General features: G+C 43.0%; 1 protein-coding gene across 1 annotated transcript in view; it reads right to left on the bottom strand.

The window, feature by feature from the left end:
- Nucleotides 1–4,051: 4,051 nt before the first annotated feature.
- LOC140212310 (sperm-associated microtubule inner protein 4) overlaps nt 4,052–22,373 on the bottom strand; it is a 56,126-nt gene continuing 37,804 nt past the window's right edge. Inside the window, exons 7-9 of the mRNA XM_072283013.1 lie at nt 15,536–15,710; nt 14,957–15,048; nt 4,052–5,061 (exon numbers count right to left, since the gene is read on the bottom strand). Of these exons, the coding sequence (XP_072139114.1) occupies nt 4,141–5,061; nt 14,957–15,048; nt 15,536–15,710 (1,188 nt within the window). The 3' untranslated portion in view covers nt 4,052–4,140. The remainder of the gene's footprint in view (nt 5,062–14,956; nt 15,049–15,535; nt 15,711–22,373) is intronic.

Genomic DNA, 22,373 nt, shown 5'->3' with positions numbered 1-22,373 from the left:
GAGGTGGCTTTAGAAATCGTGGACCCATTGGTAGTCATTTTCCAATGTTCTATAGATTTGGGATCAATTCCTGTGGATTGGAGGGTGGCTAATGTTGTCCCTCTCTTCAAGAAGGGAGGAAGAGAGAAAACAGGGAATTATAGACCGGTTAGCCTGACGTCGGTGGTGGGAAAGATGCTGGAGTCAATTATAAAAGATGAAATTACGACACATCTGGATGATAGTAACAGGATTGGTCCGAGTCAGCATGGATTTACGAAGGAGAAATCGTGCTTGACTAACCTTCTGGAATTTTTTGAGGATGTAACTATGAAAATGGACAAGGGAGAGCCAGTGGATGTAGTGTACCTGGACTTTCAGAAAGCTTTTGATAAAGTCCCACATAGGAGATTAGTGGGCAAAATTAGGGCACATCGTATTGGGGGCAGAGTACTGACATGGATTGAAAATTGGCTGGCTGACAGAAAACAAAGAGTAGTGATTAACGGGTCCCTTTCGGAATGGCAGGCGGTGACCAGTGGGGTACCGCAGGGTTCAGTGCTGGGACCGCAGCTGTTTACAATATATATTAATGATTTAGATGAGGGAATTAAAAGTAACATTAGCAAATTTGCCGATGACACAAAGCTGGGAGGCAGTGTGAAATGTGAGGAGGATGTTATGAGAATGCAGGGTGACTTGGACAGGCTGGGTGAGTGGGCAGATGCATGGCAGATTCAGTTTAATGTGGATAAATGTGAGGTTATCCACTTTGGTGGTAAGAACGGGAAGGCAGATTATTATCTAAATGGAGTCAAGTTAGGAAAAGGGGAAGCACAATGGGATCTAGGTGTTCTTGTACATCAGTCACTGAAAGCAAGCATGCAAGTACAGCAGGCAGTGAAAAAAGCTAATGGCATGCTGGCCTTCATAACAAGGGGAATTGACTATAAGAGCAAAGAGGTCCTTCTGCAGCTGTACAGGGCCCTGGTGAGACCACACCTGGAGTACTGTGTGCAGTTTTGGTCTCCAAATTTGAGGAAGGATATTCTTGCTATTGAGGGAGTGAGGCGTAGGTTCACAAGGTTAATTCCCTGGATGGCGGGACTGTCATATGTCGAAAGATTGAAGCGACTGGGCTTGTATACTCTGGAATTTAGAAGGCTGAGAGGGGATCTTATTGAAACATATAAGATTATTAAGGGATTGGACACGCTGGAGGTAGGAAGCATGTTCCCGCTGATGGGTGAGTCCAGAACCAGAGACCACAGTTTAAGAATTAGGGGTAGGCCATTTAGAATGGAGTTGAGGAAAAACTTTTTCACCCAAAGAGTGGTGGATATATGGAATGCTCTGCCCCAGAAGGCTGTGGAGGCCAAGTCTCTGGATGCTTTCAAAAAAGAGATGGATAGAGCTCTTAAAGATAGTGGAATTAAAGGTTGTGGGGATAAGGCAGGAACTGGATACTGATAGTGGATGATCAGCCATGATCACAGTGAATGGCGGTGCTGGCTCGAAGGGCCAAATGGCCTACTCCTGCACCTATTGTCTACTGTCTATAAAAAGGAAAAAAATAGTGATTTAGAGTTCATGGATTCATTGACCGTTCATAAATCTGATGGTGGAGGGGAAGAAGCTGTTCCTGAAACGTTGAATGTGTTTCTTCAGCTCCTGTACTCCTCCTGTTATTGTAGCAAGGAGAAGAGGACATCTCCTGGGTGATGGGGGCTCGTCATGATGGAATATGCCTGTTTGAGGTAGCAGCTTTTGAAGATGTCCTGGATGCTGGAGAGGCTGGTGCCAATGATGGAATGTTTGCAGCTTTCTTCAGCTTCTTTCCATGCAGTGTACTGGCTTCTTCACACCAGACGGTGATGCATCCAGTTAGAATGTTCTCTACGGTACATCTGCAGACATTTGCGAGAGTCTTTGGTGACGTACTAATTCTCCTCAAACTCCTAATGCCTAACGCTTAAAGCCTTCAGAGATGTTGACACCTAGGGACATGGAACTGCTTCCTTGATGAGGACTGGTATGTCTTCCCTTGACTTCTCCTTGAAGTCCACAATTAATTCCTTGGTCTTACTGACATCGAGTTGTGACAACACTCAACCAGCTGATCTATCTTGCTCCTGCATACCTCCTCATCACCATCTGAAATTCTGGCAACAATTGTGTCATTGGCAAATTTATAGATGGCATTTGAACTGTGCCTAGCTTGGGTGTAGGGGGAATAGAGTGGTGGGCTAAGCACACGTCCCTGAGGTGCACCGGTGTTGATTGTCAGCGAGGAGGAGATGTTATCTTGGATCCACACAGACTAGTTTCCTGATGAGCAAGTTAAGGATCTAGTTGCACGGGGAGGTACAGAGACACAGGTTTTGGAGCTGAGATATTAGAATTGAGAGTATGATTGTGTTGAATGAGCTGTTGTCAATAAACAGCAAGTATTACTATTGTCTAGGTGGTTCAGCGTGGAGTGGAGAGCCAGTGAGGTTGCATCCGCTATAGACCTATTGTGGCGGTAGGCAAATTGCAGTGGGTCCAGGTCCTTGATTAGGCAGAAGGTGATTCTAGTCATGACTAACTTCTCAAAGAACTTCATCACAGTAGATGTGAGTGCCACTGGGCGATAGTCCATGAGGCAGATCACCCTGCTCTTCTTGGGAATTGGTATGATAGTCGCCCCTTTGAAGCAGGTGGGAACCTCCGACTGCAGCAGTGAGAAGTTAAAGATGTCCAGTTGGTTGGCACAGGTCTTTAGAGCCCTACCAGGTACACCATCAGGACCTGAAGCCTTGGGACGTTTCACCCTCTAGAAAGATGTTCTGATGTAGGCCTCCAAGACAGAGATCCCAGAGCCACCAGGTGCTGCAGGGATTCGCACAGGTGTAGTTTTATTCTCCCTTTCAAAGTGTGCATAGAAGAATTTATGTTTAGTTTTTTGTAAACACCTGCAAGAAAATGAATCTCAGTGTTGTAAATGGTGACACATACGTTCTTTGATAATAAATTTACTTTGGCTTGAAAACTCTGAGTCACTAAGCCACTGTACTTCATGATACATCAACACAGCAAAATTTCCATCATGCCTTCACGTTGTAAATGGGCTTGAGTAAAGAGCAGAGATGCCTTGCTTTAATCTAATCTAAATCTTGTTGGACTGCTCCTTAAATATTGTGGACAGGACTTACCCCTCTCCCTAGGGAAGAATTTACCCGTAATAGAGCGTGTGCAGTAGAAGTTACTTCCTAAAGTACCAGGTTAGTCCTAAAAGGAGAGACGTAGAAGACGAGCTCTACATCCTTTAAAGCTGGCAATGAGAGATAATGGTATTCTTAAGGAGTTGACTAGGTAAATGTGGAGTTGAGATATTATAAACTAGAGATCATATTCCCATGTTAAGGGTATATTTGTTCAGGGCAAAGTTGAGAAAAATTTACTTCACCCAGTGGGTAATGGATCTTTATATTTCTTACCCAAAAAAAAGCAATAAATGCTCAGTCACTAAGTACATTCAAGATGTGGATTTAAAGATAAAGATTAGCTTTATTTATCAAATGTACATGGAAACATACAGTGAAATGAGCTGTTTGCATCAAATCAAATCAGTGTGGATTGTGCTGGGCAGTCCGTGAGTGTTGCCACACTTCCAACGCCGACATAGCAAGCCCACGTCTCTAACGGCACATCTTTGGAATGTGGTGGGAAATTGGAGGACCCGAAGTAAACCCACGTGGTGTGTCGGGGAGATCGTTTAAACTCCTTGCTGACAAAAGCAGGAATCGAGCCCTGAACAATTTTACAGCTGACTCTGGAGAGCATAGTGCTACCCACTATGCTACAGTGCCGTAATTTCTTGGATTAAAGGAATTAAGGGACGCTCGGCCGGGGTAGGAAAGTGACACTGATGTAATGTATTGTATCCACCACGATTGCATTGAGTAGGGACAAGATTAACTCTTTCCTGCTTCAGTTTTTCTTAGCCGATTCTTAATTCTTTGTACAGAAATCATCATTATTGAACTGATATTCTGACATTCTATTAATAATTAAGATATAATGGGCTGTGAGTCAAAATGACTTAGACATATTTTTGTTACCTTTAATGTTTTCAAAGATTTTGATAAGATAATTAAAGCATCTTTTCTAAATAAACAGTTAAAGCGTTCCACTGTGGAAATAAGAAGAATTCAAACCAAAGAAAGTGTGTTTTCTGCCTGAGTAAATGTTTTCCCGATAATCCATTGATTTTTCTGGAGACACCTGGTGTAATTTCTTATGCTGTTGTGTTTTATCAAAAGGAAGTGGGAATTTCAGTTTTGAGACCCGAGGCTTGGGTTCATCGCAAATCAGCGTTTTACCCCATGCGACGCGTGGCTGTTGGAGTATCCGGTAAAATTCTTCGTTTTCAATTGAACAGCATGTTGGCTGGAAGTCACCAGATGCACGGTTGCCCTTATTAAAGCATTGTACCTCGTCTTCATCGTCAACAGCACCATTTGCTGAAGGCGGTTTGTTCAATGCTATATGATTTTCTTTTGGTGTATAGTTTAACAATCTGCTCTGAGGTAAATCTGCATAGATGATGTCATTCTTCACTGATTTTGGTCTTTCTCTGAGCTCCTCAAAGTCTCCTTTTCTGCAAATTGGACTCACATCTATGACAGGAGTTTTCCAACAATCCATTACCCTTTCTTTCTGATGCTGATAAAATGCAGATGGTTTCTCATTATTTCCTTTCTGTTCAACTTTGTACCTTAACATCTGGATGTCTGAATAAGGGCAGAAAATGTTTGGCGGGGCAGTTGTTTGGCCATCTGTATTGCTCCAATTTATTAGATTTGCTTCATTAGCTGTTGGACTTGTCCCAGCGGTTGGTGAAGCTGAGTTAGCTTCACATGTCGGTGGCTGTGATTTCACATCAACTGCTTCACAAGCCGGTACACTCGCCAGAGTGGGAGAGGCATCAGCACACTGATAGTCAGAGTCATCATCTGCACAACCTTCATTACTGCTTTCTTTTTCCTGCGGGGGGCGCAAGGGTGGATTAGGCAACGAGGTTGGATGAGATTGTTCTTTCTGTTGAAGGAATCAAATTGGAACAAATCAGCAAAACGAAAACAAAAACTTGCCTGCCACGTACCAGCTCCATATACTTAAGTTATACTGTATGTCTGGATATTTGAAAGAAAATTTATTTTAAATATATCTTGCCTAGAGAGCAAATTAATACACTTACAATGTTTTAAAAGATAATTGGATTTATATTTGAAAAGAAAAGTTTGAACGGTGATGTGGAAAGAATTGATTCAGATTCAGCTTTATTTATCATATAGTTCATAGGTTAAGTTTAATTGTCATTCGACCAGACACGATATCTATAAATAAAAGAAGCAAACAAAACAGCGTTACTCCAGGATCAAAGTGCAAAACCCAGTGCTAATAGTTACATACAGCACAAGGTACATCAAAGCATCAACAAATTTTTTCAATAAATAATGTATGAAAAAATGTAATGTTTGATTTAGTCAAAAGGTATTAATGAGGGGCAAGTAAGCAGCAGAAAAAAAAATATCAAAATCAAAACAAAGGTAATATTACTAAAACCAGTAATCATAAACTGGTAATGTAATAGGAAATTCCAACTCTAAATGAGCAATTTGTGAGAAGCTAACCAAATAGCAACAAAAATGCTGAAGCGACTGATGCTAATCTATTACAGAGACAACAAGATCATAAAGAGCAGGGGCAAGTCATGGAAGGCAAATGGTTCGGTGGATATCTTGCTAATTTCCTGTGGCATCATTTTGTCACTTTATTGCAACCTGAATAAGCACCACAAAAGCAGGGAATAGTTGGGGATATGGACTGTACTTTGCAGGAGGCTGTATCTAGTCCTCGCCTCAGCTAGCTCCTCAGTTTACCAACCGACTGTATATTTCAACGTAGATAGAGTCATAGAAAAATTTCAGCACAGAAACAGGCCCTTCAGCCCATCTAGTCTCATTTGAGCCAGCTCATCAGTTTATCATCTTACTGCATATTTCAATATACATGTGAGAAATCAATCTGAACCTGAATCTGCTCTTGCCACAGCATCCTGCAAACTTTCCTCTTCAACATATATATCCAATTGCTTTTTTAAAAATTACAGTTGAAACTGTTTGTATCCTCTCTAGGTAGTGAGTTCCCAATCATAACTCACTGCTTTAATAAAGTGAGTCCTCAGCATGCATTTAGAAAAGGCAATTCACAGCCTGGTATGGAAACACCAATGCCTTTGAATGGAAAATCCCACAATAGGTAGTAGATTAGGCTCAGTACACCACGGGTAAAACCCTTCCAACCGTTAAGCACATCTACATGAAATGCTGTCATAGGAAAGCAGAATCCATCATCAGAGATCCCTCCACTCAGGTCATACTCTCTTCTCACTGCTGCCATCAGGTGAAAAGTACAAGAGCCTCAGGACTCATACCTCCAGGTTCAGGAACAGTCTCTGCCCCTCAGTCATCAGGCTCTTGAATAAAAGGGGATAAATACTCTCACTTGCTCCATCACTGAAATGTTTCCCACAACCAATGATCTCACTTTAGGGACTCTTTATCTCTTTATCTCATGTTCTCATTGTTTATTGCTATTTATTTATATTTGCATGTGCACAGTTTGTTGTCTTCTGCACTCTGGTTGATCTTTCATTTGTGATGAGAATACACATAGATTAAGATGTAGCTGTCCTGTGCTGGCACCAGTGGGATCAGCAGTTGGTCTGCCACCTGTCTTCAGGAGAGAGAGAGATAAGGAAAACAATGGGGCAGCATTTGGAGATGTTAATGAAGGGATGGGAGAGAGTAACGGAAGGAGAGCTGTCAAGATCGGCTCCCCCCTTTGAACCCTGAAGTGATGGACAGGCGATACCCCAGCAGGGGGATAAAAAGGGACAGGTTCGCTAAGGCAACACACACATGACACCCGAGGTAACGAGACCCTGGAAGTGGTGCGTCTCCCACAAGTCGGTGGGAAGTTTTGGAAGGCCGGTTGCGGGACCAGGCCATAGACGCACAGGGTGGAAAGGCACGATCAGCGGGAACCTGGTGTGTGTCCACCCTTGCCTGGGTGCCAGGTTCACCGCAGAGAAACGATCGTATCTGGAAACGGAGGGGGTCACGGTCGGTGACCTCAGATGACATCACAAAGGGCTCGCCTGAAAGCTGACTGCGAAGGTATGTGTGGAAGCCGTATGAATATTCATTCGTTTTGCTCTCTCTCTCCTTCCCCCACACTGTCCATCTCCCATGGCAGCGATTACTGCGGACTGAACTGAACTAAATTGAACTGAACTTTGCGTCACTTTGAAACTGGTCATTTACCCCTAGACAACGATAGAGCTTGTTTGATCCTGTTATCTTAATTCTGTGTACATGTGTGTTTATCATTGCTGAACTGTTGCATTCATTATCCTTTTGATTAGAGTACTGTGTTGCTTGTTTCTTTAATAAAACTTTCTTAGTTCTAGTAATCCAGAGTCCAACTGAGTGATCCATTTCTGCTGGTTTGGCAACCCAGTTACGGGGTACGTAACACACTGATCCTGTTATAGTTACTATTCTACAGATTTGTTCAGTATGCCTGCAGGAAAATAAATCTCAGGGTTGGACATGGTATACTTTGATAATACAATTTACTTTGAACTTTGAATTGGTGTTTGACTAATGACTGAATTACTTGAAGTGAGAGTGATATGAAGTTCAAAAGATATTTGCTAAAGTACTGATATGAGTAGCTATGAAAATTAAAGGCCACATATTTCAGGAGATGTTCCTTCTTGAAGAAGGTATGAAATATCTGGAATTCTGTACCCTAGAGAGCTGACGAGATTAGGTCACTGAATGCATATAAGGCTGAAATGAACATAAGGGGATCGGGAATTTTGGAAATAGGCAGGAATGGGCTGACCAGGATATGATCATGTCAGCCTTCTTACTTACTTTCTTTAGGGAGGGTGCAGATTTACCAGGATTGGGAGCCTGTCTTATGAGGATAGGTTGAGTGAGCTAGGGCTTTACTCTTTGGAGTGAAGGAGGGTGAGAGAAGACTTGATAGAGGTGTAAAAGATGATAAGGGGCATAAATTGAGTGGATAGCCAGAGACTTTTTCCCAGGGTGGAAATGGTTAATACCAGTGGCATAATTTTAAGGTGATTGGAGTAAAGTTTAGGGGGATGTCAGAGTAAGTTTTTTTACACAGAGAGTGATCAGTGGATGGAATGCACTGGCAGAGGTAGTGGTAGAGGCATTTAAGAAACTCTTAGATAGGCACATGGATGATAGGAAAATGGAGGGCTATGTAGGAGGGAAGGGACAGACTGATCCTAGAGTAGGTTAAAAGGCCAGGACAATATCATGGGCCAAACAGCCTGTACTTTGCTGCAATGGTCTATGTTCTACATTAAGTGTTATAGCAGATTCAGGGGGTTACGTGAGCTCTTGCATTTTCTTACTTTTGTATTAAAGAAGATAGACACATAATTAACTGAGGGACAGGCTGCAAGGAATAGTAATGAAATGTGATTTTTTTCCATTCCAGAGTTCAGGTGAAAAGTCACATTTGTCAAAGGCTGACATCAGGGTCACTACTCATTTATCCAGATACCTAGATATGAATATGCAGAGCTTAATCAAAAGCTTTTAGGTTACATTGAACTTGGAGTAAAAGGAATGAAGTAATGAATCTTGGGCTACCTCACTACTTCTATTTGCTGCTAATGCATAACAACAAATTTTTCACTACATATGACAGTGGTATTCAACCTGATTCTGATTTTAAGCTGCGTGGGTGCATGGCCACACAGTAACTGAAATGCCCCCGTGCACATAGCCTTTGTTGCCAAGCGGCTGGAATTTTCTTTATACAGAGTTAATATAAAGTGCCATGCAGTTTTAAGGCTGTGTAAAAATTTTCTGCTCAGAGCAATGTTTGGCCCACACTGCTGTGAGGGAAAGTTGATCTCGGGAATACAGGAAGATGGGTGAACACCTGAAAGACTAAATGATGAGTTAGCAATACAAACTAAATGACATGCCGCAACATTATCTGGCTTGTGTGAAGAGGTTTTGACACGAAATACGGATTCAAACCTGCTACTAGCACCAAAGAGGTTTACCACTATACACTGCAGATTTTAAGTCGTTAGCAAAGTAAGTAAAAGTGAAATGTGTCATGACCTGGGGTGCATTGTCCTAAAGGTGATGGGAACAGATTCATCTGCAAATTCTTGTTGAACGGTTTGCAATTTGTAAGGATTATCTGGTATTACACCTGTATCTGTGAGCCCCTGGTGGGCAAAGGCACCACTTCGAAGATAACATCGAGATCAGCCTGAGAAATGCAACATTCTAAAAACTGGGAAGACACTGCACTCAGCAGATACACCTGGAGGAATCTGTTCAAGAGGGAGCGGTGCTATATGACAGCGATCTCCAGTGTGTCGCAGAGAAGCAGCGGCAGCTGTTATACGAGAGGCTGAACAACCAAAAGACCCAACCACTAACCACAGCCACTTGACTCTCGCCCGCACTGCACCAGAATATGTGGATCCCAGATCAGCCTCTGCAGTCACCTGAGGACTAAACAAAAGACAATCCCTTTGGAGAACATCATACTCGATTGAGCAATCACACTACTACTATTGCTGCCTGCTCATCAAAAGAGGAATGAGATTGTTGCTGGGGCAAGTGATTTATAGCCATACTTCCCTCATTAGGTCAAGATACAAGGCAGTGGACTTTCATTTCGAACATTACCATTCCTTTTAACAACACACACAAATTGCTGGAGGAACTTGGCAAGTCAGGTCAAGTTATTCCCCGATAGAATGGAATAAACATTTGACATTTAGATTAGATTAGATTATGAGAACACTCAGTCCTCTCTTTATTGTCATTTAGAAATGCATACATGCATTATGAAATGATACAATGTTTCTCCGGAGTGATATCACAGAAAACAGGACAAACCAAAGACTAACACTGACAGAATCACATAATTATAACATATAGTTACGGCAGTGCAAAGCAATACCATAATTTGATGAAGAACAGACCATGGGCACAGTAAAAAAAAAAGTCTCAAAAGTTCCTGAGTCGATCGACTCCTGAGTCCCTGATAGCAGGTGGCAAAAGGGAGAAACTCCCTGCCATAAACCTCCAGGCATCGTCAACTTGCCGATACCTTGGAAGCAGTTGACCACAGCCGACACTGAGTCCATCCGTCTGAAAAACTCTGAGCTTCTGACCAGCCCCTCCGATACAGCCTCCCGAGCGCCATCCTCTGCCGAGCACCTTCGACCTCTCCCCGGCTGAGGATTTCGGGGCCTTCAGCTCCGGAGAATCCGGTTACCACACAGTAGCAGCAGCAGCTAAGTGGGCATTTCAGGGCATTTTGGGCTTAGACTCTTCTCTCCAATTGTCGCTCAGTTCCTCCAGCATTAAATTGTTTATGATTTGCAATCTGTTAAAGTCCATTCAATTTTTAATGCCATTCAGTTTCTCTTCCCCCTCCTATAACTGTGACAATGTGACATCTTCTTTATTTATATTGATAGCTGCAAGGTTCTTGGTATCTGTGACACACACTCTGACTCCACAAGAATAATTCCTTGTTTTAGCCTTAACTCTTTGGCAACCCTTTTACTCTAAAAATATCAGCTTCCTTTATTCTAACATCTAAATGTATGCATCACCTTCCCAACTACATATCCAGCCTCAGTGATGTCGCTGTGCATGAGAACACACATCTCTCACACTGCTCTTTATACCGGCAGCACAGCAGTGGAAACTGTGAGTGGTTTCAAACTCCTGGGAGAGCACACCTTGCACAACCTCTCACGGTCCCAGAACACTTCAGGAAAGCTCACCAATGCACCTACATCTACACTCACAATCTTCCACAATTGCGCAGTAGAAAGCATCCAAACATGACACATCACTGGGTAGTACGGAAATGCACTGAGGCAGACAGGGAGGTTCTACAACCGGTAGTCAAAACTGCCCAACGTATCATTGACACCAGCCTACCCACCATCAAGGGCACATATACAGAAAGGTGCCAGTAACATCATGAAGGATCACACCCACCCTGCTCATGGACTGTTTGTCCCACTCCCATCAGGGAGGAGGCTACGTAGCCTCCACACCAGGATCACCAGACTCAAAAACAGTTACTTTCCCCAAGCAGTAAGGCTGATCAACACCTCCACCTACTAACCCACCCCACCACACTCCCCAGCTTTCCCGTCAGAGTCACTTTATGTACAGACACACCTGTGCTTATTATCACTTTATGGACATACAATCAATCCAAGCAAATCAGATATCTTAAATATTTATATTTCTTGCGTTTTCTTATTGTTGTGTTCTTTATTGTGTTTTACTGTGCTGCATCGGATCTGCAGCAACAATTATTTCATTCTCCTTTACACTTGTGTAGTAGAAATGACATTAACCACATCCTGAATCTTGAATGATCTAGCTGTTCCTCTTTTACTTACTTACTCTTTATTTTTAGTGCAACTTATAGTATTTATTATGCCTTGTACTGTACTGCTACAAGAAAACTAATTTCACAACACATGCTAGTGATAATAAACCTGATTCTGATTATATACCAAGATCTGCAGTATTTTAAAAACATCTTTTTTTTTGGCGTGCACTTGCATGTGTGTGCGTCTGCGTGCGTGCATGTGTGAAGTTGGTAGGACGATTTTTTTAATGCCTTTACAAGGCGCGGAATGAGAGAGAGACTGTGTGGTGCGCCGCTCCTCACACAGACATTTTGCAGTATTTTCCCCTTTATTTTACAAGATCGAGTTGCGATCTCAACACTCAACCCGGCACGGATAGAAAGCGTACTCGGAAGCAGACCTGGCTGGATTCGAACCCGCGAACCTCCGTTCCAGAGTCCAGCGCTGATGTCATTGCGCCACCAGCTGGCCCTTAAAAACATCTTTTAGGGGAAGAAAAACCCAGCAGTAATTTTCCAACTACCCAAACATTAAGCATCCGCATGGTGGGTGGGAAAACAATCATAGACTGGGAAGTGTTTCAGACTCATTACAGTGCCTCTACATTCTTCTCTGCTTTCCGTCCAGCCAAAAAGACAAGACACAAAAGTTGAAATCCCTGCTCAGTACTTTGACAGTGAAAGAAACCCAGGTAGAAATCTGCTTGAGATTGCAGCTCAGTCTGCCATCTTATGGCCGTACAGGAAAATGACAACCGTCAGCACATGTCGTCATGTCAAAGTGAAAGTGGATACTGTGAAATATTCAATATGAAAGGTCACTTCCTTTCTATTTGCTTACAGTATGTAAATTATACAATGCAGAGCAAAATACTGCCTTAAGTTTTTTTTACTACTGAACCTTTTTCTTTCTGATGAAAGAACATTGTCCTCATTCTAAGAAAATCTAAGAAAATTCTACGGAAGTAGAACCTGACCAGAGGGCTTAAAAAGAGGATTTTCATAGCAGTCATAGAGTCCATTCTCACATACGGATGTGAGACGTGGACACTCACCAAGACTATGTGGAAGTGTCTAGATGGTTGCTATGCACGAATGCTCCGGATGGCTCTTGACATGAGTTGGCAACAAGTACATGACGAACGTCGAGCTCTGTAACTACCTACCGATGCTCACCACTAAAATCGAGGCGAGAAGACTACAACTAGCAGGGCACTGTCTACGCCATCCCGAGCTACCTGCCAGCCTAGTCACCATATGGGAGCCCAAGCACGGGAGGATGAACCCTGGGCGCCCTCCCAAGACTGTGGTCAACACACTCCTAGAAGACAGCGGTGCAGCTAATGTAGATGAACTGAACGCACTGATGAGGGAGAGGGAGAAGTGGAGAGTCTGTCATCGTGCCCGACGCCAGCCCCCTAGACCTGAGTCGACGTAGTAGTAGTAAGAAAATAAATAAGCACTTCAAGCATTTTCTATTACTTATTTCAATTTTCTTCTACTTTATGAAAACCCTTAATATCCAAGTTTTTAACAAGCTTTCTTCTGGTCAGCTGCAATGTTCCCTCTAGTTTGTAATGACCAGTGTGCGCAAAAGTCTTGTGCTGTGCAAACTTTGCCCGGTCACAACAACATGTGTGCACTGAATTTTTAAGTGGAAGTAAACTTGAGTCATTTTAAGGATAATAAACTACAAAATCCAGTTTGTAGTTCATTGTCTAAAAGAAGTAAAATAACTGTCAATAAGAACCTTGACCCCCCTCTGGGTTTGATCATTTTTGCTCTCGTTCAGCTGCACTCTCACAAAACATATGTAGCAGGCCTGTAGCAGGTAATGAAGGATTTTCTTGCCGGAGCTTTAGCACACCGTCCATACGTGATTTGCTTGCTAAATGACTCTTTAGAAAGTCAAGTTTCCATTTGCAAATTCTCAAGCAACTTTTGCATCATGACAATGCACGTAACACCATTTTCTGTATTGTATATAAATCTCGTAGCTGCATGCTCCTGACCTCATGAGCTTTCGGTGTAGCGGTTTCTACTGTTCCATTAAGCCAGTCTGCTTTAAATGAACTAGCAGTTCTTTGGCGCTTCACACCCTTTGCTTCTTTGGAATTCAACACAGTGAATCAATAATTTCTTCAATAAAAACAATATAAATAAGCCAGTTCTAAAATCTGCAAACAAATTATCGCAAACTCCACGTTGTCAACAGTCAGCATCAGAAACTGGAAAAGGAAATGTGATTGTGTACGATCGTGAAATATACTTAACTTGCCGACAAGATAGAGGGTGACAACCTCTTGTGCACAGTTTAAATTCCCTTGTGCGAAATTAGCAAAAGATGCGCGTGTGCGCGCACACTTTAAGAGGGAACATTGATCAGCTGCACATAGTTTCTTCTTTCATTGATGTCAATTTAAAAAAAATTGTCCTGCGGAAGACTTCAGGATTCTTTACTGGGTTAGAGGCAACATGAAAGTCGGTGGAGTTGTGGACAGTGTAGAAAGTTGTCATAGCTTACAGCAGGACATTGACAGGATGGGCTGAGAAGTGACAGATGAAGTCCAATCCACAAAAAGTGTGAAGCGATTCCGTTTGGAAGGTTGAACCTGAAGACAGAGTACAAGGTTAATGGTAGGATTCTTAGCCGTGTGGAGGAGCAGATGGATCTTGGGGTCCATGTCCACAGATCCCTCAAATTTGCTGCACAGGTTGAAAGGGTGTTTAGAAGGCAAACTGTGTGTTAGCCTTCAGTAGTTGGTGGTGGGGGGGGGTGGAATTGAGTTCAAGAGTTGCTAGGTAACATTGCAGTTCTATAAAAATCTCTAATTAGAGCACTCTTGATGTATTATGTTCAGATCTAGTTGCCTTATTAAAGGAAGGATGCAGAAGCTTCGGAAAGAGTGCAGAGGTGATTTACCCGATGTTGCCTGGATTAGATAACGTGTCCTATGAAGAAAGGTTGAATGAGGTCTGGCTTTTTTCATTGGAGCGAAGAGGATGAGAGGCAATTTGAATAAGATCTTAAGAGGCATAGATAGAGTGGAGAGATAGCACCCTTTTCCCAGGGTGGCTAATACCACAGGACATCTTTTGAAGGAAAGTGGAGGAAGGAAGTGTCAAAAGTAGGTTTTTGGAACAGATAAGGGTCCAGAAGGCACTGTGGGGTGGGGAGGGGTGGGGTGGAAGAGGCAGATACATTAGGGACATTTAAGAGACTCTTAGATAGGCACATGGATGAAAGACTAATGGAGCATTATGGGCTAAGCAGGAGAGAAGGGTTAGATTGATCATGAAATAGATTAAAAGGTTGGCACAACATTGTGGGCCAAAGGCTGAGCTGTACTGTTCTATGTTATATGTTCTAGAATCCAGATGCATGCAAAATGTTGTGTACACACAGAATAAATTAATACACAGAAAGACCAGATTTCAGCTTAATCTACCTTACCAGTTCTGTAAAGTAGCTGTATTTTCCTGTCAGTTTTGTCATCTTTTTGTCGAAGTAATCGTCTAACTGAATTGGATTCATCGGTCCATTACCTAGTTATTAATATAAATGAATATACCAGTGAAACAGCGAATATGGATGCACGAGTGATACAGGCACAACATGCTGGAGGAACTCTGCAAGTCGGGCAGCATCTACAGAAGGGAATAACCAGGCTGTCTCGGCCTGAAATGGCAGCTGTTTACTTCCCTCCATAGGTGGCTGAGTTCTTCCAGCATTTTGCCTGTGTTGCTCAATATCTCCAGCAACTTGGAATTGCTTGAGTTTAGAATTCCTGAAGTGAGTAGCTTATCAATAACCACTTCATACAGGTAACCAGGGAAATATGCCCATACTAGAAATAAACTACGGCTTGACCACCAAGTCCAAAGAGAAATGATCCACAGTACATGAAGCATGGGTGCATTTCCTCAGCGTCATTAGTTGAGACCCCTCACTTGAGTAGAAAATATGCAGTAATAATTCAAATTTATCTGTTACTTTCAAGTGAAATGACTTTGCCATTTTGTTCAGACTCACCTGTGAAATCCCTTTTGTGTGTGCTTAGCCAGAGAGATTTCTCAATGGTTTTCAGTATATTAGCAGTTCTTTCAGAAACAACGTGTTCAATGGATCGCTGTGTAATGTTGGGGGCAATACCCTTCGGTGGTGTGGGATAAAATGTTGGCTTCCGTCCTGCGGCTGATTTAGGATACTAGAATGAGAGAAAAGAGAAACCACCAGACTTTACTCAGAGACTCAGTTCGTTCTGTGCGTGTTGTGTGACAAGGGCCATCAGGCTCTTTCCATGACCATGATTGTTCTTGGCAAGTTTTTCCATAGAAATGATTTGCCATTGTCCCTCCCCCCCCCCCCCAACCAATGAGTACTTTTTAAGAGCATTCATCATTAAGGACCCTCACTATCCAGGATATGACTTCTTCTCGTTGGTACCATCAGGGAGGAGGTACAGGAGCCTGAAGACCCTCATTCAAAGATTTAAGTACAGCTTCTTCCCCTCTGCCATCAGATTTCTGAATGATCCATTTACCATGAACTCTCGTTCATTCATTATGTGCAATGACTTATGACCTGGGCAATGATGGTCTTTGCATGTCTTGATCATGACTGTTCTTGGCAAATTTTTCTACAGAGGTGGTTTGTCATTGCCTTCTTCTGGACAGCATCCTTATAAGACGGGTGACCCCCAGCCATTATCAATACTTTTCAGAGATTATTTTGCCTGGCGTCAGTGGTCGCATAACCAAGACTTGTGACATGCATCAGCTGCTCATACGACCATCCACCACCTGCTCCCATGGCTTCACATGACCTTGATTGAGGGGGCTCAGCAAGTGCCACACCTTGCCCAAGGGTGACCTTCAGTCTAGCGGAGGGATTGAGAGCCTTGCTCCTCCCTTGGTAGAGATCTATCTCCACCCCACTACCCCAGAGTTTCAGTATCGGAAACAAATGGCAAAATCAAGAATTACAATGATTTGAATCCCCTTCCTCATTCTTCATGGAAAGGCTTGGTAATTACTTACAGTTCCATGAATACGCATATTCTACACTGGAATTGTGTGGAATACCCTGAACACTCATCTAGAGCCACACAGCATGGAAACAAGCCTTTTAACTTACTGAGTTGTACCAGCCATTCGTGCATCTGCACTAATCCATTTTATTTTCCAACATTCCCATCAACTAAACCACCAACCCCTCCAACCAGCACCATCTATTCCCCATCTACACATGATGGGGTAAAGGACAATTAAACACAAGAAATTCTGCAGATATTGGAAATCCAAAGGAATACGCACAAAATGCTGGAGAATCTCAGCAGGCCAGGCAGCATCCACAGAAGACAGTAAAGAGTTGACATTTCGGGCCAAGACTCTTCACCAGGAAGGCAGAAGATGCCAATATAAACAGATGGTGGGGGGGGGCGGCGGTGAAGGAGGCTAGCTGGAAAAGCGATAAGTGAAACCAGGTGGATGGGAAAGTTCAAGAGCTGGAGAAGGAAGAATCTGATAGGAGAGGAGAGTGGACAATAGGGAAGGAGGAGAGGACCCGGGGGAAATAATAGGCAGTGAGAAGAAGTGAAAGGTCAGAGTGGGGAATAGAGGAAGAGGAGCCTCTGTGATTCAGAAGGGAAGGAGGGGGGAATGGCATGCCATGGTGATAGAGGATTCATTAGTTCAAGGAACAGACAGGAGGTTCTGTGAGTGAAAACAAGATTCCCTGATGGTATGCACCATCCTGTGTCCCAGGGTCCGGGATATCTCGGATTGAGTTCTCAGGATTCTTAAGTGGGAGGGTGAACCGCAAGAAGTCGTGGTCCATGTAGGTACCAATGACATGGATAGGATAAGTGATGAGGTTCTGCATAGGGAGTTCAGGGAGTTAGGTGCTAAGTTAAAAGGTAGGACCTCCAGGGTTGTGATTTCAGGATTGCTACCCATGCCATGTGCCAATGAGACCAGAACTGGGATGATTACACAGTTTAATATATGGCTAAGGAGTTGGTGTAGGAGGGAGGGCATAAGATCTTTGGATCATTGGGCTCTCTTCCAGGGAAGGTGAGACCTGTACAGAAGGGACAGTTTGCACCTGAATTGGAGGGAGATTAATATCCATCAGGAAGCTTTGTTAATGCTGATCTTTGGAGTTGGAAACCAGAGTGCCAGAACAGTTAGTGGAGAGGTTGCGGAGGCAGATGTAAGACCCCAGACAAAGTTCAGAATCAAAAAGTTGAGCATGGTGTCCTGAGCTGCCAGATGTACAGTAGGAAAGGTGGATGAGAGGGCTGAAGATGAGGTAGCTGGTTTACAAACAGAGGCAACGTATAGTGAGGAGGGGTTGTTGATAGGGCAAAATTACAGTCAACAGGATGAGTTGCATTATAAAAGACGGACTAAATTGAAAAGTGTGAACACTGGACTGAAGATGTTATACTTGAATGCATGCAGTATACAGAATATGGTAGATGATGGACTTACAGCACAGTTGCAGGTTGGCAGGTATGATGTTGTAGGCATCACTGAATCATGGCTGAAAGATTATAGCTGGGAGCTTAATGTCCAAGTATACACATTGTATTGACGGGGTAGATAGGAAGACAGAGATGGCAGCATTGGTCTGTTGCTAAAAAATGAAATCAAATCATTGGAAAGAGGTGACATAGGGTCGGAAGATGTTGAATCATTACAGACAGAGCTAAGGAACTGTAAGGGTAAATAAATTCTGATGGGAGTTATATACAGACACCCAAACAGTAGTAAGGATGTGGTCTACAAATTCCTCTCATTCTTATTAATTCCAGTAAGTATAGCCTCAAGCAACTCAATCTTTCCTCCTAGTTTAACCCCTCTTGTCTCCGGAATCGACCTGGTGAACCTCCAAAGCCAGTACATCTTTCCTCAAGAAAGGAGATGAGAACTGTAGGTCCTGGCGAAACAGTAAATGTTGACCGTCAGATTTCCTTTTTGTCTGAAGGATGGACAATTGTGTGACAATCAGACTTTGTACTCTAGTCTCATGAGTGCTTATAGTTAGCTTCAAAGTTCAAAGTAAGTTTGTTATCGAGGTATCACAATATACTATCTTGAGATCAATTTTTATGTGGCCATTCACAGTAGATGAAAGAAATACAATAGAATCAATGGAAATCTCACATAGTGAAAGACCGACAAACAGCCAATGTGCAAAGAAGACAACCTGTACAGATAAAGTACTGCCACTACTAATAATAAATAAATAATAATGAGAACATGAGCTGCAGAGTTCTTGAAAGTGAGTCCATAGGTTGTGGATCACTTCAGTGTTGAGCTGAGTGAAGTGATCCATGCTGGCAACAGAATGGATCGAGACACTGTTCTGGAACACAGTGTCCTACCTGCACCTAGAAACAATCGAGATCTCAGCTAACACAGCATTATGCTAGGGTTCCATGTATCTTTTAGCTTGGACAACCCAAAAGATCAAACATATCTCAGTTTATTTGACTGGATTCTCAGGAGGTCTTTCTGATATGAATTGAGATAAGCTGAATCTCCTCCTGGTATGGAGGCTCCAGTGCACGCGATTGCACTGGGCTTGGACCAGGCCTCAAGCCGCAGCATCGCCTGTTTACAACTGCCCAGGAGAAAGGCGAGGGAGTCGGTTCGCTCCACGGGAGGTGGCGTGGTGTGGTTTCAAAGCCGGAGCTGGTGCTGCCCCCAAGTATTTGCTCGGCAGAGGACATTGAGGTTCCAAACTGGAGAAAGGACAATTATGATACTATCAGAAATGATTTGGCAAGTGTGGATTGGGACAAGCTGTTTTCTGGCGAAAGTGTACTTGTAAAGTGGGAGGCCTTCAAAAGTGAAATTTTGAGAGTACAAAGCTGACTGTCAGAATAAAAGGTAATGGCAACAAGTGTAGGGAACCTTGGTTTTCAAGTCACATTGAGGCCCTGGTTAACAGAAAAAAACGGAGATGCAGAGCAGATATAGACAAGTAGGAACAAATGAGGTACTGATGGTGTATAAGAAATGCATGAGAACTCTTAAGAAAGAAATCAGGAAGGCCCAAAGAAAGTATGAAGTTGCTCTAGAAGACAAGGTGAAGGAGAATCCTAGAGATTCTACAGATATGTTAATAGTAAAAGAATTTTATAGGCATCCGTTAGCCTTGTGAGACCATGGAATTGCGCCTTGGAAGGTTTCCAGGGCGCAGGCTTGGGCTAGGTTGTATGGAAGACCAGCAGTTGCCCATGCTGCAAGTCTCCCCTCCCCACGACATCGATGTTGTCCAAGGGAAGGGCACTAGGGCTGATACAGCTTGGCACCGGTGTTGTTGCAGAGCCAGGTGTGGTTAAGTGCCTTGCTCAAGGACACAACACGCCACCTCAGCTGAGGCTCGAACTAGCGACCTTAACCACCTGGCCACGCGCCAACACAGAGTAAAAGGATTGCAAGGGACAAAATTGGTCCTCTGGAGGATCAGAATGGTAATCCACGTATGGAGCCAAAAGAGATGGGGGAGATCCTAAATGCATTCTTTGCATCTGTATTTACTCGGGAGATGGGTACAGAGTCTATAGAAGTAAGGCAAAGTGGCACCCTGTACAGATTACAGAAGGGGAGGTGTTTACTACCCTGAGGCAAATCAGGGTGAATAAACCCCCGGGGCCTGACGAGGTATTCTACTGGATTCTACAGAAGGGAAGTACAGAAATTGCTGGGGCCCTGGCAGAGATATTTAAAACATACTTAGTGACGGGAGAGGTACCAGAGAATTGAAGGATAGACAAAGTTGTTCTGCTGTTTAAAAAAGGCTCTAAACAGAAACCAGGAAATTACAGGTCAGTGACATCAGTTGTGGAAAAGTTATTGACGGTTATTCTAAGGGACTGGACACATAAGTACTTGAACAGACATGGATTGATTATGGGTAGTCAGCATGGCATCATGCCTGGTAGGTCATGCCTAACCTATTTTTAAGGAAGTTATCAGGAAAGTGGATGAAGGCAAGGTAGTGGATGTTGTCTACATGGAGTTTAGCAAGGCATTTGACAGAGTCCTGCATGGGAGTCTGGTCAAGAAGGTTCAGTTGCTCAGCATTCAGGATGAGGTAGTAAATTGGATTAGACATTGGCTTTGTGGGAGGGGTAGTAGAGGGTTGCCTCTCTGACTGTGCCTCAGGGATCAGTGCTGGGTACTTTGTTGTATATCATCTATATCAATGATCTGGATGATAATGTGGTTAACTGGATCAGTAAATTTGTGGATGACACCAAGTTTGGGGCCAGTGGACACTAAGGAAGGCTATCATGGCTCGGTTTCATTTGGATGTATTCATGGGTATTCTTATATGGTTAAATGATAATTAAACTTGAACTTGCAAAATACTGCAGAGGGTTGTAAACTCAGCCAGCTCATCACATGCACAACGCTCCTCACCAACAAAGACATCCTCAAGATCCACCTCTAAGGACCCTCACCACCCAGGACATGCCCTTTCCTTGTTACTACCATCGGGGAGGAGGTACAGGTGCCAGAAGATCCACACTCAACAATTGAGGAACAGTTTCCATCATCAGATATCTGAATGGTCCATGAACACTAACTCATTATTCCTTTTTTTGAACTATTTATTTCTTTTGTAGTTAGTATATTTTATGTCTTTGCACTGTACCGCTGTAAAACAATCATATAGGACAGTGATAATAAAGCCAATTCTGATTCTGAATTTAACTTGGTTACATGCTGCTTTCATTAATGTTTCATGTACATTTGAATGCTGTAAGAGAAGTTTATTTTTATTCAATCATTATTCTTTGAAAGCTTTTTTTAAATTGAAGTACTTCATAGGTTTATTACTTATTATGACATCTGTCCACTGTTCTCTTTCATTCTGCGAATTAGATATGTGAGATTAAGAAAATAGAACAGAAAATATGAGAAACACACTGGAGATCAAAGGAACTCTGCACAAAGAGAAACAGTTAATGTTTCAGGCACAGAATGCTTCACCAGAATTCATACAAAGAGAAAGAAAATGCATCTGAAGTTGGAGGATTCAGTGTTGAATCCTGCACACTGTATTGTGCCCAGATAACAACCCAAGGAGCAACAACTCAGCTTCCACCTGGGCATTTTGAAAACAGGACATCTGTGTTTGCCACCATTTTGGCTCAAGTGCCCCTCCTTCTTCTTCCTTTTGTATTTTCTGACACGTAAGATATACCTTACTGCTTTACCATTCACAACCCATCACACAGAAAGCAGGTCAACTCCACATCTGATCTTTACTGCCACTTTAATTGTCATCTTGACTCAACCTGTAAGAGAAATTTCCTTTGCTCTATTCATCCTTGCTCTTCCACCTAATTCCCTCAATCCCAGCTTGTAAAACTAACTTGCTTTTCCCTTTTCTGGTGAAGGTGAAGGACCCATACCTGAGATGTTAACTACTTCTGCTGTCATATGTGCTGCCCAACCCACTGAGTGTCTTTTTTTCCAGCACTTCTCATTTTTAGTTCAGACATTCAGTATCTGCTGTATTTGTGATTTTCATTAAAAAGACACCTCATATTCTGCCTGGGTAGCCTCCAACCCGATGGAATGATTTCTACAACTTCCATGAAGATCCCCCCTTCCCTCATTCTTTCTCTTTCCTTTCTCCATCCTGGTTTCACTCTCACCCATTCTCTTCTCCTCATCTGCCCATCACCTCCCTCTGTTTCCCCTCCTCCTTCAGTTTCTTTTACGATACATGCTCCTCTCCTATTAAAGTTCCTTCTTTGTCCCTTTGCCTCTTCTACCTAATCCTTTGTGGCTTCTACTTCATCCTCCTCTCCCCCCTCCCACTCACCCCACCTTCCCCCTCACAT

The sequence above is a fragment of the Mobula birostris genome, chromosome 19 (genome assembly GCF_030028105.1).
Source record: "Mobula birostris isolate sMobBir1 chromosome 19, sMobBir1.hap1, whole genome shotgun sequence".
Classification (NCBI taxonomy): Eukaryota; Metazoa; Chordata; class Chondrichthyes; order Myliobatiformes; family Myliobatidae; genus Mobula; species Mobula birostris.
This window is presented reverse-complemented; position numbering and strand designations above follow the sequence as displayed.